A 26,541-nucleotide genomic window follows, 5' to 3' on the forward strand; every position below is an offset into this window, starting at 1 on the left:
TTCAAATTCTCCAAGACATTACAAAACATTTAATTCAAGAATTTATGATAAAAATAACAACACCTTAAAGTGAACGGCATGCATTTGTTACTGTTTTAAAATATTGAACACAATTTTTAGTTGTTTTAGTTGAGCTTTATTTTGACAATTGATGTTAAGATAACTATTACATAAATTATGTTGCAATTTCCAAATTGAACAATTGTATTCAAATATGTATAGGAATAAAGCATACTCTCCAATGACAAATAAATACATTCCAGGTAAAATTGAGAGGAGAGTGTATGCTTCCCCTACTAGAAGACACTGTTAAACTTAATTTATGCCCAAATGTACTGTACATAATAATGCTGTCGACAGTAAGGTGTGTAAAAATAAGCATAAGCATGGGATTGCTTTTTAATCATAAGTTTGTCATGCTATCAAATAAAGATACATTATAACCTCTATTAAGGGGACACCTTCAGGACCCAACACAGTGTCCACTTAAAGGCCAATTTACACAGACGAGTGGTAACGGTTTACACACAACACAGAGTGGACGGGCAGTTTCCGCTCAGGATATACAATTTTACTTGGGGACAAGCTATGCGATTTTCCACTTACCATTACTGCTCTTCTGTGTAAATTGGCCTTGGGGATACAGTTCAGTATGCCTGAAGGAGTGTCCCAACGGAGGGTTTTTTTTACTGTACTTTCATTTTGTGCATGCACAGTATTTATTATGAAATAAACCTCGCATTCATTTTCAACAATCTGATGTACATTGTCCGATGATGTTAAATATATTAACAGATGGACCAATGCAATATTGTACAATTAGAATATGTCATGTTGTGATAGTTCCTGTCCATATTTTTAGCCAATCTTGTTTTAATGCTGAAGCTGAATAAATTTCTAGATTTAAACAAATAGTTTCTTTTTTGTTTGTTTGCTATTTATAGTCAAATTTCTCAAAACTGTAAAATGTGGTTTTTACAAAGCAATAATATAAGAATATGGAGATTGTGTTTTCTGAGAACAATAGAACCCCTATAATAAAATCTCCCTGTGTCCCTTTAATAGGGGTTAGTTGTTACAACATTTATTTCCCCTCGTTCACGTCATTGAAAAGTATCCCTTTAATATGGGTGTCCCCTGAATAGGGATATCCCAAAGAAGTTTTACTGTACAATATCTCCATAATAGGGATGTTCCATAGTGTACTGTTAAAATATTTATTTCCCCTCATTCATGTCATAGAAAGTGTCCCCTTAATAGAGGTTAGTTGTTAAAACTTTTATTTCCCGTCGTTCATGTCAAGGAAAAGTGTCCCTTTAATATGGGTGTCCCCTGAAGGGGGTTCTACTTTACAGTATCTCCATAATAGGTATGTTTTGTAGTGTTAAAGCATATACATCCACCCTTAATAGGAATGTCTCCATAAAGGAGGAAGTTAGTAGAGTTAATGGTTTGGAAACAATAAAATGAAATAACAATAGAAGGGAAACAATTGTATTAGAGACCAATGAGGTCATCTTCCTGTGTGGTCAGGTTCACCTACAATATTAAGCCTTGTCTATCAAACTTTATGTTACAAAAAAATGTGATGTGCCCATGGACATGATGATGTCATATCACTACTATATTTGGGTATATCACTACCATATTTGAGCACATCACACTATTTTTGTCAAACTAGTTTGATAGTGTAGACAGAGCTTTAGGCCTTGATTTATATGCACAATAATTATTGTATTTAAAATTGTAGAATGAATTGTTACACTTTCACCCGTTTCACATTGCCTAGCAAAATTTTGGGATTTACACAGAACAACCGAGCACACACCATACAAAACTCTGGTTAGATGACTTTAAAGGCCAATTTACACAGACGATCCTTAATAGATAAATGGGAAATGTTCACTTATGTATAATGAAAGGTGTTCATTATCATATATTTAAATTAATTATTTAAAATTTAGAATTCACAAATTTCTCGCAACACGAAAACTAGCTGGTAGGACCCTTTAACTTCTTTTGTTTTACCTTATCCTCATTTATATCTACTACTTTCTTTGTTCTATTCTCAGTGTCTATATAAAACTTGATTTAAATATGAATTATAAAAGTGTTGATTAAATATTCAACTCAACAATGCTTTGGTATCTTCTCAACAATGCGTTGGTTGTGCTGGCATGCCTTTCCAATATATCTTTTTCATCCATTTAATTTGCTCCACACTAAATGTCTTCGCAGCTGAACGAACAAAAAAACGTGCACATCATTAAAGATGTATAATAAGCGATTATAATGATATACACTCTTGCACTAATAACGCTTTATTACAATTACTACACCAATAGCAGTATATGAAAAGTCTTCATACTACATGAGAACGAGTCTTTGTAATCTAGTGTCAAGTAAATTATGTAAATAATAGCATGGAACTATAAATTATAGGTCGTCCATGATAATAGCATTCAGTATGTCAGTGGAATATGGTTTGGGGAATATGATTTGGTGGTGGAGGCTTAGCTAATAAATTCTTCAACAAGTTATATTATACACATTAACTTTTCTTTTACTCTTCCATTTTACACGACATTTGGAAATGAAAAACATTCACATTGTAGTATAATGAAAATTGCTAGCAATTTCAACTAAATTTTGTCAGGGGCTGATCCAAGGAGCGGGGCCCAGCTGGCCCAGGCCCCACTTAAATTTCTCAAATTGTAATCAAAAGATAGGACATCAAATTAAGCTTAGCCCTTCATTTCACCATAGAGTTGGCTATATAAAGTGTAACTAGGAACAAAATTAAGAGTAAATATTTAACAAATATGGACAAATATTGACTAGACCTACACCACACACGAAGTGCACAGGTCTAATTTCTGTTTAATTCTAATTTAGTTTTATGGATATGACATCAAATGATAACAGTTCATTCATATCATAATTCCATACAGCTATGGTAAACAGATACTTACTGTATTGAAAGCTATCAGATATCTAATTTTATCATCAATGATAATTAATAATTCATTTATAAACAACACTTAAGATATGAATATCAGATGCTAAATGGTAGATTATGTAAAATTCATCAATACTGCATTTATTCTATGTTTGAAGAATGATGGGTCTATCAAGTCATATAGTTATATATTTGTATAATTTTTTTGTATTATTATTTTTATTTTTTAAAATGTTATTTAAAAAGTTGATAAACACGAAACAGTAACAATATACCAAAATGAAAAAAATAATATTTAAAATGTGTTCACAATTGTAGACTTAAAAATATTTAAAGAGTTCAAAAAAATATTAGAATCACAAAAAAAACAGAGAACTTATTATTGGAATCGCACAAGCGCTTGATACGACGATCTATTATTAGATCTACCTTGACGTAGAAATGAAAAAATTCAAACAAAAAATGTCCATGTATAATAAATAGGGTGTCGCCTGCATAGGGTTCTGACTGAAACTGATAGTAGTACAGTAGTATTAAAACATATATATTTGTTTCACAGAAAATATTCCCTTAATAAGTGTTAAAACATATGTGTTGATTTCACAGAAAAGTATTCACTTACAAGGTGACGGGTGTACCTGATTAAGGGTGTACCCTGAATGTGGTTTTTCTTAGAGAAGTTCTACTGTATCAGGGATTTATAGACCCCATCAACAGTATCTGGCTACAATATCTGGCTACAAGTATGAAATATTTTTTTTTATTTTTAATAAATTACCATATTTATTTCAATAAGTTTTTTATATCGAATAATTTGAATATGTTACCCTATTTATATATTTTTCTGGTATTAATTTATATATTCTCCAGGTATTGTTGTTAAGAGGTGTTTAATCAAATAGATATATGGTACATACAGGGTCAACAAATGATAAGATAATATAATATTGATCAAATATTATTTCATTTCTTATTTGATTTTTGGGTTCGTTCATTTGATTGTACAGTACTAAAAAATGACTATATAATACGATTAATAGACTGTAGACAGCAGACTAAATACTGTAGAACTGTTGGTAGGTTTCTTAACAAAAACTAATAAACAATTCAAAAATATTATTTACATATCTTATTCATATTTATTCATCTATTATACATCATGTTTTAACATTAGAGGTAGTTCTCTCACAAATTACAGACCAATGTACTGCCATTTTAATAATCATTTATCAAATTAAGATCTTAAGTTTTTATAGTCATACTGTACAAAGCAGTCAATAAATATGACATTTTTATATTATTATTTACAATCATAGAAACTGACAATCAATCAAGTAAACAATACATATATCTGAGAATAATCAACATTAAAAAATGTTTTTGTATTAAAGTAGACGCATAAAATTGATTTTGTAATTCAAATTCAGTGTAAGCTATTATACACGTTTTAAAGCATACACTTTGAGAATAAAAACATTTAAAATAATGAAACAGGTTTAATATTATACTAAATAACATTGACGTTCAGAATTATTGTATTGTATTTGAACATTTTCAAATTCCTAGACTCAATGATTCAGTCCGGTAGCCAGAGAAAACTCTGGACTATGTTACATTTTTCGTTCACAATATGTTTTGTACAGAATTTGTTGTAAGAATGGTTGTATTCTTAAACACTAACTGGCCACCTGACCACATTCCAGGCTCAATGTGAAAACAGCTTTAACAAGTTATCCATACTTTCTACTTATAATTTAAAAACAAAATCACATTATTTTCAAATTTAGTCTTTACATTTTTTTTAATAGACTGGAACCCCTCCTTTGGGACATCCCTATTCAGGGGACACCTCTATTAAGGGGATACTTTCATGCAAAATGAGGGGCAATATTTGTTTTAGCACTATAAAATCCCTAGGGGATGCCCTTTATGGGGACGCTTTCACATGAAATGAGGGGCAATATATATTTTAACACTATAACAGGCAACTTCTGCACAGAGGACATACCTATTAAGGGGCTCAGTGACACTTTCGAGTGTGCCAATTCGTCTCAATTTCGTAACAATATAAGATCAGTCATTGTTATTTTTGTTTTTGCATGCGAAAACCACTACTCAGGGAACACCCCAATTAAGGGGAATATTAAGTGGGTCCCAGAGGTGTCCCCTTAGTGATATATCTTTTCGTACATGAATTGGAGACTCCTCATGAAACGTCACAAAATAAACATGAATATTCATTAGTCATATCCATAAGGTGTGACGTCAGAATTGATCTAACTGCAATTCACTAGTGCAAATGCTTTCTGTCAAGCCATATGTGTAGTCGAGTAGATTAGACTACGGACTTTACATGTCGATATATGCCGGGGTTCGAATCCAAAGAGCAACTTCTCTTTACTTTATAGCGAGAGAGAGATTATTTAGAGGGTTAGGGTTAGTTATTTTTAGGAAGAGTTTGGCTATCTTTCACACAAGGGGTCCCAACTTATGTACGAAATATAAAATTGCGTCCACTGTAATATATCATCTTAGATGTTTGTTTTTCTTTGGATTAACCTACTTTGTATCATAAGTAATATAAGTGGATGTTATGGTATATGTAGATTTAGGATTCAAGTCGCCTATAAGCACACTAGTAACAAAATCTGTTTTCGATTTCAACAGTAGCCTGTAGGCTGGTAATGTATACTGCTTGGTTCATAGACAGGAGATAATATACATAAGTACAGTAAGCAAATTAATGATGCATCCAGGTATTATTGGAATGACCTTTGAACTGTGGACAGAGCGTAAGTTTACTGCTCTGCATGTCCGGTTTTGACTAGTCTTAACCCCTGTCCACACTATATCAAACTTTATGTGACAAAAAAGTGTGATGTGGCCATATATGGTAGTGATATGCCAAAATATGGTAGTGGCATGACATCATCATGTCCATATATGAGCACATCACACTTTGTTGTCACAAAGTTTTATAGTGTAGACAGAGCTTAAGACTAGTCAAGAGTATACATGTAGTGTAGACAGAGCTTACGTTTGTTTAAATCTATAAAAAAAAAATTTTTTTTTTAAATTCTAAAGATGTTTTTAATGAAATACAAAGAATTAAGAAAAAACTATATCATTAAATATAAGTAGACCAAAATACATTTTTTACTGTACCCGCTTAATGCCCAGTAGCAGCTAATTCTAAAGTTGGTGTATTTATACAATTTATGATTATAGATAATACTATAAGAGGGTAGCCATCATAATTAATAATGTATGGTAGTAGGCTCAATATTAGTGGCGCTGTGCTACATGACGACATTGTCTTGCAAGTTGTTGTTCTGTTACTGTTTTGTATGTGACATAAGCTTCATAATTTCACTTTTGGACAAACAAAGTTATCTTATCTCTTACAGTATATTGTACTGTTTACTATGTCAATATATTTAATCATTGGTCTGGTTATTGGTTGGTATTTTGGTGGTATTAAAAATCCACATAAACAATCACATTCTCACTCCTGAGCATATTGATCGAAACTAATGTACGTGGTGTACCACAAACTTATATCATCAATCACGTTTAAATCAATTGTTTGGTTCTCTCTATTGTTGAATTTAATACATAACTTTTTAACTGCAAATATTTATCATTATTTACTCAAGGATCGATAAATATAAGGGGATTGTTTGAAAGTTTTTTTTCTAGTTGACATGTTTGGAGTGTTGATTGAAGAACAATGGTTCTGCTGATAAGAGGCAGGGGCGGATCCAGGATTTTTCAAACACAGTCTGTCAAAAACAGATATCAAAAAGTAGTTCATAATTTCATTTAATGCCATATTTTCCCAGCAAAAAATTAACTGATAATTAACTGCCTGTGGAAACGTGGTTTAAACCGATTCCACTGGAGAAAAATTAACCAATAATTAACTGCCTGTGGAAACGGGGCACTCAAGAAAAATTAACCGATAATTATCTCATTCAAATCAGATAATTATCGGATAGATTTTTAACCTTTGACTTGAAGGACAAATTGTTGCGATGTGAGCATCTGGTTATTTGGTAATGACTGATCATGCGCACTTTATTTGTTAAAAAATTAACCGATAATTTTTTTTTGGCTTCTGCAACACGGCCCTAGTTGTCAAAAAAGAGGAGCGCACACCTCAAGAGCATCACCCCTTATCCTTCTCTGAGAGGAGTGACTCTGATGGACTTTGGTGAGCTTGTCTTGGAGGCTAAGAGATGTTGAGCAATGCCTTTATACCAGAATGCCATACCTGGTTCCGCAGTTGAGGCTTAGATGGATTTAAGCCAATAAAATCCATTCACACAAACCTATCTGCAGAAAATATACCTGTGAGGTGGTGTTGTTCATAAACAGATTGCAACCTAGCAGCAGGCCCATAATCAAGTAGACACTTCTACAAGAAAAATAACAATGCTTAACACTAGATTTGGTACATAATGCAAACATTAAATGGCTTGGCTAACAATTCAAGTAGAGAGGCAGTTATTGATTGTAGAGAGAGTGAGACTCTCAGCATGAAAGGATTTTGAATGTTGTTTGAGGAGGCTTTTAAGTTCAAGAACTGCCAGTAGGTATAAAATAAATAAAATGACAGTAGTAGTGAGCAGGCAGGTTAAGTTAATAACTACCAGACTTTTTATCAATGTTTCACAATGAAGTATTATTATTATTTAATACTCCATGCTCTAAATAGCAATAAAAACTGTTTTAGCTTATAGTTCTTTTATTTGTAATTTTTTTTATATATACCGCAAAAAATTAAAGATGTATGTCCCCCAAAAACATGAAAAATGAAGAATAATACAAAAAAAGAGTTTGAATAGAACATTTCACAGCTTTAAAGTTAATCACTTCCATTAAAAAAAAAAATTATGTTTTCACATATAAAAGGAAAAAATAAATGGTTAAATTCAACCAAAAACTCTTCCAGTCAATTGAATCTATTATATGACATTAAAATGGAATATTTAACAAAAAAATATTCATGTCATTTATTATTTTTTAAAGGGGACAATGCATCTTTAAATACATAAAATAATTTTTAAAAAATGTTTATGGATTTTTATTTCCATGGTAGAAAACTTGTTAAAAGAAAACTAAAATATGAGTAGCAGATTCCCTTTATTTGCATTCTTTTGTAGTTTGAAATCTGAAAATATGATTGATTCAATTTAAATGTACATAATTATTGATTGTACTGTATGACAATAGGTTTTTCGTTTACATTGAAAGTAATTTGTACAGATACAAGTCCTTGGATGGAGCTATAACAATAAATGACATGTAGTTAAAGTATATCCATCCATGTATATTGCAAACATATTAATTTAAATTTATCAAGTTATTTTATTGTTATTACTTTTGTGAAACTAGTTAAATTAGTATGCTAACTAGCAAAAATAGAGGCACCCCTTGATGAAATGGAATATGCCATACTAAGAGAGGGTAGTTTAGAATTCTGATATTTTACATCTCTCTGGATAAATATAAATATTTAAATTTTTTTTATTTGAACCATATTTAATGAGGGTGATCCATCCAGCAATTGCTGATCATTTGGGACCCTCAGAACACATACAATACACAAAATACAACAATGACAGAAAAGTTAAAGAAAAACAAAAGCCAATAAATAAATTACATGAGAATTAAAAATATGAATAAGAACATTTGGAATATAGTAAATAAATGTTAAATTAAGGAAAAATAATAAATATATATAATTAGATCTAATATTTTACAATTTAAAGTCTGGAAAAGGATTAAATCATAAGTCTAGTTTTGAATGAGGAAAAGGATAAGGAATTGCGGATAGATAGAGAAAGATCATTGTAGAAATGAGGGGCCTTGTAGCTGAAGGAGAGTTTGAACATTTCAAGAGAGGGTTTAGATGGTACACACCAAATAATATCACATATTATTATATCCATTTGATGGGCTAATACTGTACATGTGCTGTTCAGTATTTAGTTCTAACAGGGAGATGTCGCCCTGGTTCTGCCTAAAGGGAAAGTGATCTAACACTAACAGTGATGACTAACAGTTCTGAAGTACAGCTTTTTGTCAAGATTGTTGACTGATCCTTGTTCGAAAATAAAACTTTACTTTACAACAGTAACTGTGTTATAAAACAACTAATGCACGTTCTGTATTCGTTTAATAGTGAGAATATTTAACTCGTTGAAAGATTAATTGCTCTATTTAACTCAGCTCAACCTCGTTAAAATAGTCAATCTTTCAACTCATGAAATAATCTCACCATTAAACTCATAAACATTCATTAAATCAATATTAAAATGAATTGACTAATTAACTATTAAAAGGGAAAGTATGATTGGATGGAATAGTTAAGGAATGAAGTGAGATGTCATCAAGGAAGAATAGATATCAAAGCAGTCTCAATCAGGCTTTGTCTTTTGAAAATTATAGGTGTGCTACAAATTGCACTCTTCAATACATTCAGGGATGCTGTAGGTGTGCTGTTTGTATTTTGGAGTGTTAGTTTACCAAATTTAAGCGTGTTGTAAATCGCAATCCTCAAGGGCAGTTTAGGTGAGGTGATCGCACTCGCTCGCCTTAAAAGACAAGGCCTGCTGAATGATGAATAATGCTACAATTGTTACTGGTACAATTTTAATGATTATTGTTTTTCTATTGTCTTTTTACAACAATGAACAAATCCTTAAGGAAGGGAGCCACACATAGATCAACTGAAATTATAGAAAGAGTTTCTCGAGAGCATATCATGAATGGCCAAGTGGTTAAGACAGTAGAACCATAGCCTTATGGCAAGGGTTTAAGGCCCACTAACTCCACGGTTCTGGTGGTTGGTAGAATGAGTCTTCTCGGAAAAGGACTATAAACTGTAGGGTCCAGTGTACACAAAATACTCATGTGAGATCTTTCGAAACAGGAGGTTACTAGCTCACACAGCCACTGTCATGTACAGACGAAATAGCACCACACTTGGCAGCACCAACAGGACGCAACCTTTAAGCTCTGTCTACACTTTCAAACCTTATGTGACAAAAAAATGTGATGTGCCCATTTTATGGACATGATGATGTCATATCACTACCATATTTGAGAACATCACACTTTTTTTGTCAAACTAGTTTGATAGTGTAGACAGAGCTTTAGGAGAGAAGCATGTAATGAAAAGTGTAAAATCTACTAAGTCGACAGTGCATTGAGACGACATTGTTTGTAGACTGCACTATATACAAATTTACTTGGCTACTCGAAGTCTGCAAATGGGTTGTATGGTTATAAAACAATAACGTTTTATGTCACCAACAACCAACTCATATTTCATATTCAAATTTTGTAAACGTGACAATAAGTATAATCTTATCTTATCTTATTTAAACACCATGGATTTAGAGCTGAAAAACACAAATCTAAATAATTAATAAATTTGCTATAAAATAAAAATATAATAATGCCTTGGTTTTCTTGGTGGTAGCTATTAATTCATAGTAAACGATTATAATGGTGGGGTACCTACACTTATACTTAATTAATGCATCATATACCGTATAAGGGTTCTTATTGTTCAGTGTATTTGAAATCATGGCTGTTATTTAAAAAAAAAATAAACTAAAATCTAGACATAACTACAAACATGATATATACTATATTATCTGGAGTAAACCTTCCTTGAACAAACAAACTATAACTTAGGCGTCACGCTTGCCATATGATTGTTGTATCATGCTAATTTACTTCCTCATTTACATACAACCTGTCCTATTGGTATATAAGTACTCTAGGCGTTGTTTTCTGTTCTGATGATGAGAATAGTTTCTCGAAACATGTCACATTTTAAGGCAGTTTGCCTATTCATTAAATGTCTCACTACAGTTATTTTAACTCGAAAGTTTGGTGGAATCATTCATGATTTATCTATATTTATCTATGATCTAACTATATTATCTCTATGCTACAAATAACTATTTATACACAGTGCATGTGATATTCTTGGTATTTGATTGATTGACTCTGTCATGTTTAACACCTAAATAAATTCCTGTCAACTCCTGGAAATACAGTATAACCTTTCATCATTCACCTCATGCAATTATTTGTACCATTCCACTCATAAACATTCACTACTTAAATAACAGTACTAGTAAACTATGACTATTCAATGACATGGCAACTTTTTGTAAGAATGATAGATTTTTTCAATGGTAAAGCTCTATTGTATGGTCCTATTTAATGGCGGACAGCAATATTGAATTTGTTTTTTGTAATTTTTAGTCACTGTTTTCATTGAATGCACTAAATTTCCTATCAATTGTTTGCAATGAAAAAAAAAAGGCTAATTGAGATTCCATTACGTTCACACTCGAATACAAAACAAGAAACCTTTTAAACTGACTCTAATCAAATATACTGTAATATGGGCATACAGGGATTTGTTGTTATTGTACATTTCAATAAAGAAACACATAATTTTATATTTACCACTAAGTACTAGACTTCACATTTAATTACAATAAACGTTTGTGTACCTGCTTCACGTCAGTTTGATGTTTACACTCCATCAGTCGATGGAGTGGTTTTCAATTAATATTAAGATAGCGTAGAACCAACTAATTGATCCAACAAGATCTTATTTCTAAATAAATACTATCAGTCAGCTCAGTCAGTATGCAAACATTAAATTAAGTCATTCTGCTGTTTATTAAAGATTCATGTAAAAATGATTATACTGCAGTAACTGCACTAACTACATTTGAAGACCAAGAAAAAGAAGTACATTTGCTGTGTTTCAAGGGACACTTATTTTATGGCCTGTCGCTCTCATTTTTAATTGATCTTTTTAATTTGATTTATTTCATGGATTACTTTTATTCTTATGTTAAGCGCAAAGAGGCTTTATGTCAAAAAATGCTCTAAGAACGCCCAAGGCCTCCAGCGTGGGAGGGCCACTTAAGGCCCATTTACACTAGGGCGATAACGATCGACGATAAATAGATAAACATACATTTTTCTTGGATAAAACGAAAGAAATTAGAAAAGTTTTCATTCTAGAACTATAGGATAATCATGTATGCTGTATTTGATAAAAATAACATTTTTGAAAATCCAATCAAATGACGTCATGATCAATAAAAGCAAGCAAAGATATTATTGCTCTTACTAATCATGACGTCATTTGATTGGACGTGTGGAAATATTATTTTCATCAAAGGCAGCATAGATGATAATCCTATAGTTCTAGGATGAACACTTTTTAAAATTCTTTTGTTTTAGGTATGAAAAAAGCATATTTATCTTGTTATCGTCGATCGTTATCGCCCTAGTGTAAATGGGCCTTTAGGGTCATTAAACCAGGGGCAGACAGGGGCTTCAGGCCTATGTGTTATGCCACTGGTCTATTGTTTATTGCAATGTCTCATAAAACTCAAAAACTAAATTAAAGTGATACAATGAATATTTTATTGTAGTTGTGTTTCTAAATTTCTAAGTCCAGTGTGTGTGAAGAGGGGTGGGGAAAGGCTAAACCTACATAATAACTTGAATAATCCATTGATATTGCTTTAATACATAAAGCTGTTCTAGACAAAGTGTAACTTCTCATCATTGTACTAGATTTCCTGATGTCCTTTTCTTATAACAGTACAGTGACTTTTTTGTTTGTACAAATGAATTATATGATGTCAAAAGTACATCTATAAATTGGTGCTCCATTAATTTAGACAATAATATATTGAGACTACTTCCTCAAACCTGTAATTAAATTTATGAAGATTGATACAAAATGCATCTTCTTTCACAAGAGTATCATTAGATAAAAAAGTACATTCATTCTTTGCCTTGCCTATGTTTTCATGACGGATCATGTCAAAGTTATTCTAATGCAGTTACTGCAGTATTGAGTAACTTTGTTGTAAGTTAGAATTACTGCAATAACTGTGTATTAAGTAAACAAAATATAGTTAGTTACTGCAGTGGAATAATTTTGAAATGATCTTTACCACACCTGCATGTATTCTTTGATTGGTTAATTTTAAATAAATTTCTGAACTTTCAAACATGAGAAATACAAGCTTCAATTGCCTGATGTTTTGTATTGACCATTGACCAAAAACCGACGACAAACACTTTGTTATTGTTGTTATTTTATTATGCACAGCGTCTACATTATTACTGATTGGACAATCGCTCATAGATGTTACATTCTGCCTGGTAAAAACTTGATTAAACCGAAATTTAATCAAGTTAAGTGTGTAGCGTAACTCAAATTACACCGCTAAGCATCTTTGTTAAATGTTACTTAATATTTTTGTAGCAAATATTAAATATCAGAGAACACTAATAGCACTGACAGATATCATCTTTCTACGCAACTTTCTCTTATCAAAATTATTTAATGATCGGTTAAAAGCTGGATCATAATTATTTTTTATATCTCATGTAAGGTAATCCTCCAGACTGTTATTGCAGAGATTGTTTCTGCACGAGTTGGTTATTAGAATTAATGCCACACTCAGACAGCATCTTGTCGGATAAACACTCTTCTTCCCACCTAGACTCCTAGTCTAGGACATTTATTTACATTACATAGGACAGCGGCCTAAAGTATATAAATATTAAACACAAAAATTAGATGCAAAATGAATTATGTCCTTTTTTAAATGTACAAAAAATAAATTTTTATTTTTCTATTATTTATTCAATTATCTGTCGTCCTGCAGGATTTTGAACAGGTGTCCATCACTGGGCCTCATCATACGATGCTGTCTGAGTTGGGCCTTTACATAAAAGTATGATTCAGCCAACACAACAGCAATGATTGTTGGTTTTTTTTGTAATATAGCAAATTTGCATTTTTAGTTGAATTTGCCAACATGTGTGGATTTTTTTCTCTATTCTCTCTTTATTTTATTTTAGATTTTGGCACAGTTGGTTTAAATAGCAAGGAAACATAATTTTAATGTCATAAACACAAAATCGAGTACTGTAATAATATTTTTAAAAAATTAATAAAAATTTGACTAACTGACTGATTGAATTGATGCTTGTGGCCAACATCATATTGTTTATTGTTTAAAGGCCTTATTCTAATAAAGTTGAGACGACTAATTGATTCTTGGCATTAAAGGCAATCTCGATCACAAACCTTATCGCTTGCGTAAACCACGCCAGTCTTACACTGTACGTGTGAACCTTGCCTGGCGACACAGGGAAAAGTAGTTTTATTTCTGAATGTATTTACTGTGTTCTTTATTTTTTTAATTTATTACGGTATGTACAGTACAAAACAATAGCATAAAGCTAAAATGTATTACAAATAAAATAAATCACAAGGTACCAAGAAAGTCTGTTTTTTTGGTTGGTGGTTTTGTGGAATTTCTCCATAATTGTAAAACTTAATGTAGTTAATAGGTTACAATATATGAATAGAATAAATTATGTGAGGCTTTACAGTATTAGATTAACTTAAAGAACTGGGTTATGTGTTATTAGTAATCAAATTATCATCTATCCCACAAGAAACAGGCCTAGTTCTATTTGTTTTTAGGTCAGACATTTTAAAAGAAAATTCCCAAAACAGGTATTTATTAAGTAAAAGAATGTTAAGTAAAATGAAAGATGTTCTGTACAGTTCATTTTGAAGCATTTCTGCTATGAGCCTTTCTTATAGGCCCACTTCTATTTTTAATTATTATCCAAGTCCTCAAGTATTACCTGCATATTTGCTATTGAGAATTTTTTTCAAGTAATATTTATTATGAAACATGCTGCTACCAAAAAATGGAAGTTATTATTGCAGAGGAAAGCCATCCACTCAACAAATATGTTGTCTTTAACTGGTAGAATTCGCTTCCCTATGATGAAAACTAATAGATTACAAATTCTTTTCTCCCATCTGCTATGAGGCTTTTTAATGCAAATTTTGTCAGGTGAACATACTTTTATCCAATTTTTATATGAGACTATTTTCTACATTTTTATGATATTTTTTACTACTGCCAATGCCATGTTTTAACCTTTTTATGTCATATTTGTATTTGTTGCTTTTTTTATTTTATCCCTTGGTGTCATGCTGTTTGCATTTTACCTATCATATTTTAATATTTTATATATGTGACAAGCAAGACAATTTTCGAGCCAGAGTGCTTGATGGAATAAAACAATTGAATTGGTTCATTCCTTCATTAACACATGGAGGTATTTTACACTTGCATGATCAATGCTGTATCAAACAGTGTGATGTGCACAAATATGGTAGTGATATGCCCAAATATGGTAGTGATATGGCATCATCATTTCCATATATGGGAAAATCACATTTTTTTTGTCACATAAAGTTTGATACTGTAGTATTCAACTCTGTCTACATTATCAAACTAGTTTGACAAAAAAGTGTGATGTGCCCAAATATGGTAGTGATGCTCAAATATGGTAGTGATATGGCATCATCATGTCCATATATGGGCAAATCACATTTTTTTTGTCACATAAAGTTTGATACTGAAATAGTATTCAACTCTGTCTATATCATTATCAAACTAGTTTGACAAAAAAAGTGTGATGTGCCCAAATATGGTAGTGATGCTCAAATATGGTAGTGATATGACATCATCATGTCCATATACAGTATGGGCAAATCACATTTTTTTTGTCACATAAAGTTTGATACTGTAGTATTCAACTCTGTCTACATTATCAAACTAGTTTGACAAAAAAAGTGTGATGTGCCCAAATATGGTAGTGATGCTCAAATATGGTAGTGATATGACATCATCATGTCCATATATGGGCAAATCACATTTTTTTTGTCACATAAAGTTTGATACTGTAGTATTCAACTCTGTCTACATTATCAAACTAGTTTGACAAAAAAAGTGTGATGTGCCCAAATATGGTAGTGATGCTCAAATATCAGGCCCGTAGTCAGGGGGGTTTTTATGGTTCGGGCGAACCCCCCTTTACAGCGAACCCCCCCCCCCCCTTAACCGACTGCGAACCCCCATCCCCGACATCCCCAATACCTCACCACCCTCATCTCTGAAATTCCTCCAAATACGTGCCCCACAATACAAAAAGTTATTTGTAAATTGAAAAATTCGTTAACTCGTTCGTGAATAACTCATACCTTATTGTTAAACAAAAGAATTGGTTGCCGAAAAATAATACGAATTTTTGGTTCCAGGATGTAACATGATATTGACGTGAGCTTGGGCACGAACGAATCGTACAAAGGACACCGCTAGACAACCGCGTACCTATTGTTTCGATCACTGGCAGTCAGTATGCATATATAGCCTTCCGACGTACATCAAAAAATGGAACGCTGCGGTTACCTACAATATGTATGTGTGGCTATGAAGTATAGTGGATTATATTAAATTTAATATATTACACTATAATATCTATGGTATCATGTACTGTAGTTTACACCTATAGCATTCGATTATTTTTTTCTAGACCACCAGTCGATACGTAGGCCTACTCAACTGTATCAATGCCACCTATTTACATTGATATATTTAGTTTCCTCAACAAATTGCTGTAAATAAATATAGATAGAGCTATCAGAGGCGGTCGCAGGACTATTTTAAGAGGGTTGCCCAAAGACTCCAGGGCTGTAGACACTGAGTATTTGAGCAAGAAAATTGTTAAATGACACCCCTAGATGGCCGCAAATGGTACTCTCGCACGTAAAATACTTTTTTTTTCGTTCAATGCAAACGTCACGGGGAGGTCCCCGATGAAGGTACTTTTGGTACGGTAATACATTCTAATAACTGTACTCAATTAATGTAAATTAATTATCAATTAATAATTTTAAAAAGTTATACAAAAAATATGAAGCTGTTGCTATAAATATATTGAGCAAAAATTTTAATTCATTTAAAAATGCTAAATAAAGTCAGATGTTAAAACCACCATTTCCAAAAATTCATTTTTATTTATCCACTATAAACTTTACAAAAGTGTTGTTTTAAACCACACTCCAAATAAAACATAGAAAAGAATGATAGGACATTTGCAGAAAGAAACAAACTTTGCTCTGCTACCGGTATAACACGGTTCAAATTTCGGAACGTCTATAAATTACTACGGAAATTCGGCCTAATATTTACGAACGTACGGAAATGAAGATAAATATGGTACTACACGCATCGGAAATACAGAATACGCACAATTATGATTTGGCCTAAAAATTGGCCTTAGATTATGGAAAACCCCTGGCAAAACGCAATAATTATGGACAAATCGATTATTAGCCTTGGCAATATGCCTAATATTTAAAAGGAATGAATATAGGCTATATTTCATTTGTCGATGAATTTTTGAATTCATGTATGAATGATTGATCCATTAGAGGTAATCTGTGATGGCTCTAGTAACACTGCTATGCGTGGGTAATTTGTGAATAACGTAGTATGCTACATACACGAGCCTAGATAGGGAAGATGTGTACTGTCGTTCATTGCGAGAGGAGGGGGAAGTCCGGTAATGTGTCATGAAAAATGTAACAAGCCAGAGATGAAATAAAATCACTAACATTTAGCTGATTGTCTTTGTTTTAGTCGTCGTCAGAAGTTTATCGACCGACATCTATTTCTCATGTGTTGAGCGTTTCTTTAATTGAATAATTTTGGATTTTCAGTAAATTGCCAATGGTTTATTCAAAGTCAAACTGTAACTAATCCCTCACTATTCAATCAAAATGTTATTGTTATACTACTATATTGTTGAAAAATGGATTGCGTGACATGAAAATGGATTGATAGTAAAACGTAACAAAGATACGTTCTTGTCTGGTTATTAGGTATTCATGCTCCGATGAAGCAGAGGATTATTTTTGTAGCGTTCCATTTAAAATGAAAAGAAATATTTTGGTTGTGAAGGTCGTTTTAACAATTAGGCTAATATCAAAACATTCAACAATAATAAAATGTCCTGCAACTCTGTAACTACTTTATGACTAAGCCTATCAAGTTCCGGGTCCGGATGGATATTGTATACGATGAAATGGAACTCAATTTTAATTTAGTGGCAGAAACAACATTTAGTATGAAATTAAGGCTGTTGCCCGGGCCACAAGGGAAACACCCCTGGGTCCGCCCCTGGCTATAATAAGCATTGAATTTGCCTTCTCACCCAAATTGTGCTTTTTTGGGGGGGCTTGTAACTTGAACGCAAAACAAAATACCGAGTGAATGATCAAACAATCGGCGGTGGTTCCGCACACAGAGCACGCGCATCTAACATACGGCGGCAACAAATGTTATCGTGAGGAGGAGGAAAAAAGTACGATCGTTTTGTTCAATCGTAGCATGCTGCATGAGAGTGTTTTTCCGGCCAATTAGAGGTGCCATTTATCATGAATGTTATGTACGAGAGTACCATTTCCGGCCATCAAGGGTGTCACTAAATTCGCCTCAGACCCCACCCGCGGCGCAGTGACCCAAATACTTATTGTCCGAACCCCCCCTTGACAGATCCTGGCTACGGCCCTGAATATGGTAGTGATATGACATCATCATGTCCATATATGGGCAAATCACATTTGTCACATAAAGTTTTATACTGTAGTGTTATACAGAGCTTTAGATTCAAGGTTTTGATTGAAAGGCATTATATTCTACTAAAACTATAAATAAACCAATATCAGCATGTGGAGTGATACTTATTACTTTTTTAATTCAGCATATTGCAATTTTTATATTGTTATTCGAATGCAATAACAAAAATTAATATCAAAGTATATTTTTGTATCCTGAGGCCAGGCCTGACACAAGGTTGTTTATCACAAGATAATATTAAGCTATAGACTTGATTGAGATCATTAAGCCTTAGTTCCCCGTGGGCATATACTTGAAACATTTGAACCATTGTTTTATGAACATGAATGTATGTGTAGGTCAAGGGTTAAATTATGTTGAAAAATATTATTTCAAACCTTTGAAAGTCTGTGTTTGAAACTACATGCATTACTTTTTCCCATAATCCTATATTGTACTGATCTAATGTTCAACAATATAATGCACTCCATTTCTATGTTAGGTTATTTAAAAATTGTAGCAGTGATGAAAATGGTTCCCGTAGAAAGGCAACAACAAGTAATTCATATACAGTATACTGTGCAATAGTAACAATTACACACATTTTGGCATTGTACTGTTGAGTAATATTACCAAAATGTCTAATACTATTATTTATTATTTTCACATCTGCATAAATTGTATAATAAATAAATTGTAACCAAGGTTTGATCTCCCGACATATTACATGTTTTCACATACGCATACCCGAACAGGCCTCTCATTGGTGTGTTTTTCTCTATGTGAAATTTCCACAAAATTGTATTCAAACTATGCAAACCTGGTTACAACTTGTTAAAAGTTGTTACATTTTGCAGATGTGAAAAAGGTATAAGCAGACAAGCTATTGCTATTAAGCCTTGAAGAATAGGCGAGGCACAGAAGGCACAAACAACTGGCAGGGAGGAGGGGTGGAGGAAGGAGGCAGCAGTGGGGACGAAGGGTGTTGTCCTAGTGGGGTCCTGGGGACACAAATGGACAATCGTTTGTGATTACATATATTTAAAAAAACTGTGTAAAATCTATCCCCCTATAAAGGGGTGCACACATATGCTTTAACACTATGGCCATTAAGGGCCATTACGACGCCTATTAAGGATGGCACAAAGGTGTCCCCTTAACAGAGGTTCTAAAAAATGGAAAAATTCTACTTCAAGTGCGATAAAACAAATTTAAACTTACATTCCACTCTGAACAATTAACAACTCTTTTGTTGGCTCAAACATTCATCAAACTTTGCCTGGTTTTTCCCGGAATTCATGCCACTTTTCCAGCATTTTTATCCGGTTTCCCCAAAGCCGTTTATATCCATCACCAGCATAATAACTGAAAAAAATATAATCCGATTATACATCTAATTAATCTACCAGAGAATAATTCCTAATAAAAATTTCTTCCTCATTATATAGCTAATACACTTTTAACATCTGCAAAATTTATCAACTTGTAACCAGGTTAAAAATGATCCAATAATTATCTGATTTGAATGAGATTATTATTGGTTAATTGTTCTCGAGTGGAATCGGATAAACCCCATTTCCACAGGCAGTTTTTTGGTTATTTTTTATCACGGCCTAATTCTCATTTGAGGCTCATGGAGTTTTAATTTGTGATTACAAGCTTAGCATAAGTCAGGATTGAACTCTGAAGCTTGAGATTTGAATTTTAAATATATTTTAAATGTTAAATAAAATCATGGAAGACCTCATTGTTGGAAATTGTGGGTTGTTAGGACCTCAGTTAAGAGTTGATATGTGTTTGTTAATAGTAGGTACTGTCATCACTTACCAACCAAATAACAGGCCTGAAAGATGTGCAGCATGGTCAAAGAAAGCCCATCTCATGACAACCCCTAGTGACTCTATACCTATCAATACCTTCAATGCCTACAACAACAAATAGTATTATTTATAGGACAAAATTTCAACCAAAGGCTACGTTTACACTTGTCTTTAGAACATTCTATAGTCACCACCAGATAGCTTATCTTCTTTTAAAGGTAAAGATATTAATACTGGTCCTTAAGTTTAACTGGAAACTGAGGAAATTCGGATTAGGGCCTCCACAGACCCACAGCAGCCAGCAGTGCATGAATGGATCAACTAGTTTGGATCATGAGCGCTAGAAATTTTATCAAATCATTAGTACACACACATTTTTAAAATGGGACAGCCATATTCCGGGACACTTGTTGGTGAAACAAACAAGGGGAAAATGTTAATACAACAGCCAATGGCTATTCAGGAGCTACCCATCCAAAAGGAGACTTTGCTGGGTCCTAAAGGTGTCCCCTTGTGAGGTCTTCCTGTAATTTTAAAGTTTATGATCAAACATTTTTGAAGAATAATGTTTTTGAAGAATATGAGCCAATGAGAGCTTAATATGAATTAAAACTTACCGTTCCAGCAGAGAATGTGAAAAATGGAAGAAAAACTATTGCAAGTCGAGCATCTGGGTATTGGAAACATGTAGACCCTAAAACAGCCATTATTGCACCTGACTAGAAAAAGAACGAATAATTTATTTATTATTACAAAACATTTATATCACATAAATATTAACTATTATGAGACATTAAAATAGCATATTCAACAACAAAAATTGTTAAAAATTATTTTTTCCAGGGGACAATAATAAAGTTAATTTTTGGGCCCAGTCCCAACCCCTCTTGTAAATACTCTGTTATTGAACACAATACTCTACTTACCGCTCCTAATGATGGGTTATACTTTGATGTCAAGACTTTCAGTAGATGACTAGAAAATGAGGACCACACACCTTTAAAAAAAACCAAACAATTGTAACATTGGTTAAACTCTAATTGCAATATTCTAGAATTTGTGAAATTAAACTTTATATAAACACAACATTAACAACATTTTTAATGCAATCCAAACATAACTCCACCCATTAATTCAGGCTAGATTTGGGATACCAGAAAATAGCATGTAATCCAAGATACTAATTTCACTAAATGTAATTTGCAGGGTAAATGCAATTATACTTATTTCAATTTATCCCTGGATAACATCTTAAGTGACCTCTAGAAAACATCTTAAGTGACCCCTGGATAACATCTTAAGTGACCCCTGGATAACATCTTAAGTGACCCCTGGATAACATCTTAAGTAACCCCTGGATAACATCTTAAGTAACGCCTGGATAACATCTTAAGTAACCCCTGGATAACATCTTAATTGACCCTGGATAACATTATAAGTGACTGGATAACATCATAAGTGACCTCTGGATAACATCTTAAGTGACCCCTGGATAACATCTTAAGTGACCCCTGGATAACATCTTAAGTGACCCCTGGATAACATCTTAAGTAACCCCTGGATAACATCTTAAGTAACCCCTGGATAACATCTTAAGTGACCCCTGGATAACATCTTAATTGACCCTGGATAACATTATAAGTGACTGGATAACATCGTAAGTGATGCCTGGATAACTACACCCTGACTGCCAGGTAACATTTTAGTTGATTATTCACTGAAAAATTGTATCTAATACCAACCTGCAGACATATACATAGCTAAGAATTGTTCTTTGCCAAATAACTTCTCCATACTGTGAGAAAATGTCCATAAGACATACATATTGACTGCTAAATGCCACAGAGAGTAGTGACTAAATGTTGACAGCACCATTGGTATACATACAGCATCTGTGAGAAAAGTAAAGTCATAATCTAATAACCATCTACAGTAGAACCTCTTCTTTTTTTTTCTTTTTTTTTCTTTTTTTTTTTAACCATATTTAATGAGGGTGATCTCTCAACTGACACACCAAGAAACTTTCCTCTGAAATGCATGAGGGACAGTCGTTATACAGGGGACACTCATACTAAGAGGACACTTTGTTGTGTCCAGAAGGTGTCCTCTTAGCAAATGGCAAGAATACAATCAGGTGTGTTATATATATTATAAATATTATCTTCCAAATTTTGAGTACTGAAGCATTGAACATAGGATATGTTCATATATAAAATGTATCTGTATTTACCTTTTATCAGTCGGAAATAAATGTGTAAAGAATCAAACATCAAACTATAACATCTGAGGTATCACTATTAAATTGAAAGATTAATACATATAAATGATGAAAACCTACTAGCAGCAGGGTTGGCACTGAACCACTTGACCATAAACATTTGCATGAATGGGATTCGCCAGAGAGCAAACACTCCTATATTGAGTGCAACGATACCGAGGACAACCTTCTGTGTCCCAAGAAGACCAGAGAACCATTGATGAATCTGTAAGAAAATGAAGTTTATTAGAATTTTAAATCATTTGAGGTTAGAAAGCAGCAAGAGAATTAGTGTATAAAAATGAAAGGAGTGACAAAAAAACAGTACAAGAACTTTCATGGTTAGGTGCTATACTAAAAATAGGCTCTGTAGGTGAGAGGCTTTTAAAATTATTCTTATGTGATTAGCAGTCTTTAAATGTGGGTCCTGGTGGATTTTGCTTTATTTTGCTTTTTTACTGTGTTCCACCACATTAACATTCAAAACGGATCAGCACCCTTGCTGGTGAACCAAGAAGAGGTTGCTATTGGGTCTGAACTGCAATATTTAGATTCTTTATTCCAACAAAAAGCTTGTTATACCTGCTGTCTAAACTCTCCGGCTTTCTCAGTGTTAAAGAAATTAAACTGACCAAGAGCTCGACTGATGGCCTTTGACCTCATGCCTTCATACTGCCAGATTGCAGCACCTGCAAAACTGCTACCAGTAACCTAAAAATAATGATTGAATTGACATTATCTACTTTAACAAAAAGTGAAATTTCAAAATAGTATATAAATAAAAATTTGTAGTGAAAAAAATCTTGACATGTCAAATTCCATTCACAGATGTTGCAACATGTTTTTTTTCTTGGTAGATGAACATTCAACATTCAAACTCTAGTAATCTAGTAATTTTCAAATGTATATTATGACAGAGTATAATCACATGCTTAAGTATAACCTCATCCCTTAATTTAGGCTAACCTTTGCCAAAGACGTTGGTAATTCCATTTCAAATGTATAATTAAACTCCACAAAATGTTGTAACCAGATGTACAAAAAGGCATTATATTAAAACAACCTGTTACAGGAACAGGCCTTTCACACCTGTTCTGTTACGGTTATGGTCCGGCGCCAGAAAATCAAATCAAAAGTCAATGTTTTGTTTTCACAATGCTCCACGCGTCTATGCACCCATCGATATGCTCGTAGCCGCATGAAAACAAAACATAGACGTTCAGTTTGATTTGCCGGAGCCACACCGGAACCGTGCTGGAACAGGTGTGAATTACCCTTTATGTGGTATTGGCCTGTTACTGTATTGTGTAGTCCATGATGTTTGCAGTACTAAGTATTGCCTGATATGTTTTATTTGACTTTCAATTATGGTATTGTATTTATTTGTTATTCTTGTTCTGTAACGTTAATCATAATGTGTAATGGAATCATACCACACATGCAAAAGCAAAAGGTTTGAATAATTTGCGCAATGGAACTTTGACATCTTCTCTAAAACGGACTTGGAAGTGTTCAAGACTGGACGGTTCAAAGTTGGCTTCTACAACATCTCCTTTCTTCTGTTTTGGTTTTCTTCCAATTTTTTTACTTTCATTTTCTACTAATCTTTTAAATGCCCGGTATTGTTGTTGACTTGGTCTGCAAGAGAAATTTTAGGCTTTTGAGTTGAGTTCAGTAGCCAATACAATATTTTATTATTTTAACACTTAAACACGATAATCATTAATATATGTAGGCCTAGGCCTCTACTACTAGGCCTAGTAGTTAGAAGCCTAGCTAGAAGGGGCCTACCTATGTATCATTATAATTATTAATATTTTCCAAACAACATTTTCAAAAAATTAAAAAAAACATCTGCTCCGAATACAAAACTACTACTAGGCTAGTCTAGTCCAAGCTTAGCTGTGATTACGCTCCCCATGCTCCGCCTATAAAGCATAGGCGGCCTAACCTCATCTGTCTGGCCTTATTACTGGCTGGACTGCTAGGCCTAGGCCTAGTAGTGTATAGCTTAGGCTTAGCTAGCTAGCCGGCCTAGCTAGCCTAGGGTAGATGTACCAGACTTCGGCAATGTGCCAAACTTCGGCAGGTTGTATTCATATTAGTCATAATTAATTAAATAATTGATATTTTTTGTTTATCTTAACGTATAATATACTTTATTTATAGGTGGTAAATAAAAACCACCGATCGTTTACTAGACATCAGCGAAACATGTCTGCCAGTAGCCATAAAAACTGAAACCTGAAAACCGGAAGTGACATTTCAGCAAAATAGACCAATGAGCTAACACGTGACTGTTCCATTTAAAGTTCCAGGGCATGAAAAATTACACACGAGGGACACGTCTGGGATTGAAATAGGCTCCTACTGTAGTGTAGCAACATTCCAGAATATTCCATTTTCAAACCAATGAAAAAATATAGGGTTTATGAGGGGTGTTAAGATGTTTGGTTGATAATTAATGATATGTGCCAGACTTCGGCACCTAACGGAAATAACTAATTAAATTAAATTGTTTGCAATGTTGTTTATTAATTTTTTTCCAAAATATAATTGTTGGTAAAATAAAGTTAATATTGCTGTTTTTTGACTCATTTATTTCACATCTGGCCATGGCTAGGCCTAGCCTAGCTAGGCCTGCTATTTCATCGACGATCGATTGCGCAATCGCTCGCGCGTAATTCCAGGGCTTGCTTGGGCAGCGTATGCCGAGGATTGGCACACACATGCCGAGGTTTGGTACATAAATAAAAAACACATTTTTTATTATTGTTTGTTAATTATAAATATTTATTTGATAATTTACACTGTATTTACTACTTATATAAATACTAAAAACTCTACCAAAAAATATTTTGTGATGCTTTTAAAAAATACACGTAAATAACGAATTTCCCTGTAACCTGCCGAAGTCTGGTACATCTACCCTAGGCTAGGCCTAGGCCTAACCAATTAATATCTATCATTTTAACTTCAATCATACTCACATATAACAATTTTTTGAAGATTGTTGAGAGATTCTCAAAACACGCAAACAATTCATATTTCGTGCTGTATTAATAACATTATATGGTAAGTTAGAAAGGTTTTTTTAGGCCTGGGCCGGCCGTTCGCGCTGTGCGTGTGAAACTGTTTTTCTCAATGAAAAAACTGACTATGGCGAGGAAATATCGTCAAAATAATTTTCGTTTGTGAAAAACGGAAATTATTATTTGCTATTTTTTGCTTCTTCAATATAGAGAAGAACTCTCAAGACTATTTTAACCTTGCAAATGTTCTCAAACATATATTTTCATTCCTGCCATCATAATGAACTCAGAAAATGTGTTAAAATAAGATTCTGGTAATAATAATAATAATAATAATAACTGGTACTTGATATAGCGCATTATGCTGAAAGCCTCAATGCGCTTTACAAAGACAGAAAATTTTGAAAAATTACAAATTAAAAAGGTGGGTTTTGAGGAGAGATTTGAAGACACTGGTGGAAGTAGCCTGACGGATTTCAATAGGCAACGCATTCCATAGAGAAACGGATGCCGAAGAAAATGAACGATTTCCATAAAACTTAGTGGAGGGATGAAATATATGGGCAAGAAGAGACTCAGATCGAGATCTCAGAGACCGCTTAGGAACATAAGGTTGAATAAGTTCAGAAATGAACTTAGATGAAGAATTATGAAGAGCTTTGAAAACAAAGAGCAGGATCTTGAATGTAATTCTTTGTGTTACCGGAAGCCAGTGAAGCTGTCTCAGCACAGGTGTGATATGTTGCCTTATGGGGCTTTGAACGACCAATCGGGCAGCTGTGTTCTGGACTCGCTGAATTTTAGAGATATCCTTTGCTGGTAAGCCATAAAGTAATGAGTTACAACAGTCTAGCCTTGATGTAACAAAGGCGTGAACAAGAATCTCAGTTGATCTTGAATCCAGGTACTTCCGAATGCT

The 26,541-nt window shown here is 33.3% G+C and overlaps 1 protein-coding gene across 3 annotated transcripts; it reads right to left on the reverse strand.

Moving 5' to 3' along the window:
• LOC144842793 (presenilin-associated rhomboid-like protein, mitochondrial) lies at positions 1-25,717 on the reverse strand. Of its 3 annotated transcripts, none has more exons than XM_078699332.1 (10): positions 25,581-25,717; positions 24,024-24,228; positions 23,173-23,301; positions 22,672-22,816; positions 22,076-22,225; positions 21,260-21,330; positions 20,951-21,052; positions 20,341-20,438; positions 19,735-19,878; positions 1-2,238 (listed from the first exon to the last, which is right to left on the reverse strand). In XM_078699332.1, exons 1-9 carry the CDS (start codon positions 25,634-25,636, stop codon positions 19,782-19,784), a joined length of 1,053 nt encoding a protein of 350 aa, XP_078555458.1. In that variant the 5' UTR covers positions 25,637-25,717; the 3' UTR covers positions 1-2,238; positions 19,735-19,781. The 3 variants fall into 3 exon arrangements, with proteins under 3 accessions (XP_078555458.1, XP_078555459.1, XP_078555460.1); XM_078699333.1 differs by lacking the exon at positions 1-2,238 and adding an exon at positions 4,826-7,376; XM_078699334.1 differs by lacking the exon at positions 1-2,238 and adding an exon at positions 19,460-19,514.
• Positions 25,718-26,541: the final 824 nt, after the last annotated feature.

Source organism: Antedon bifida, chromosome 5 (assembly GCF_963402885.1).
Source record: "Antedon bifida chromosome 5, ecAntBifi1.1, whole genome shotgun sequence".
Taxonomy (NCBI): Eukaryota; Metazoa; Echinodermata; class Crinoidea; order Comatulida; family Antedonidae; genus Antedon; species Antedon bifida.

Excerpts from the sequence above, each read along its gene's own strand:
- LOC144842793 (XM_078699332.1), bottom strand. The coding sequence starts at position 25,636 with ATGAATTGTTTGCGTGTTTTGAGAATCTCTCAACAATCTTCAAAAAAT. Across the intron at positions 24,229-25,580 it reads TCTTCAAAAAATTGTTATAT|ACCAAGTCAACAACAATACC; the intron begins GTGAGTATGATT and ends TTTCTCTTGCAG. Across the intron at positions 20,439-20,950 it reads TCACATTCTCTGCTGGAACG|GCATTGAAGGTATTGATAGG; the intron begins GTAAGTTTTAAT and ends TTGTTGTTGTAG.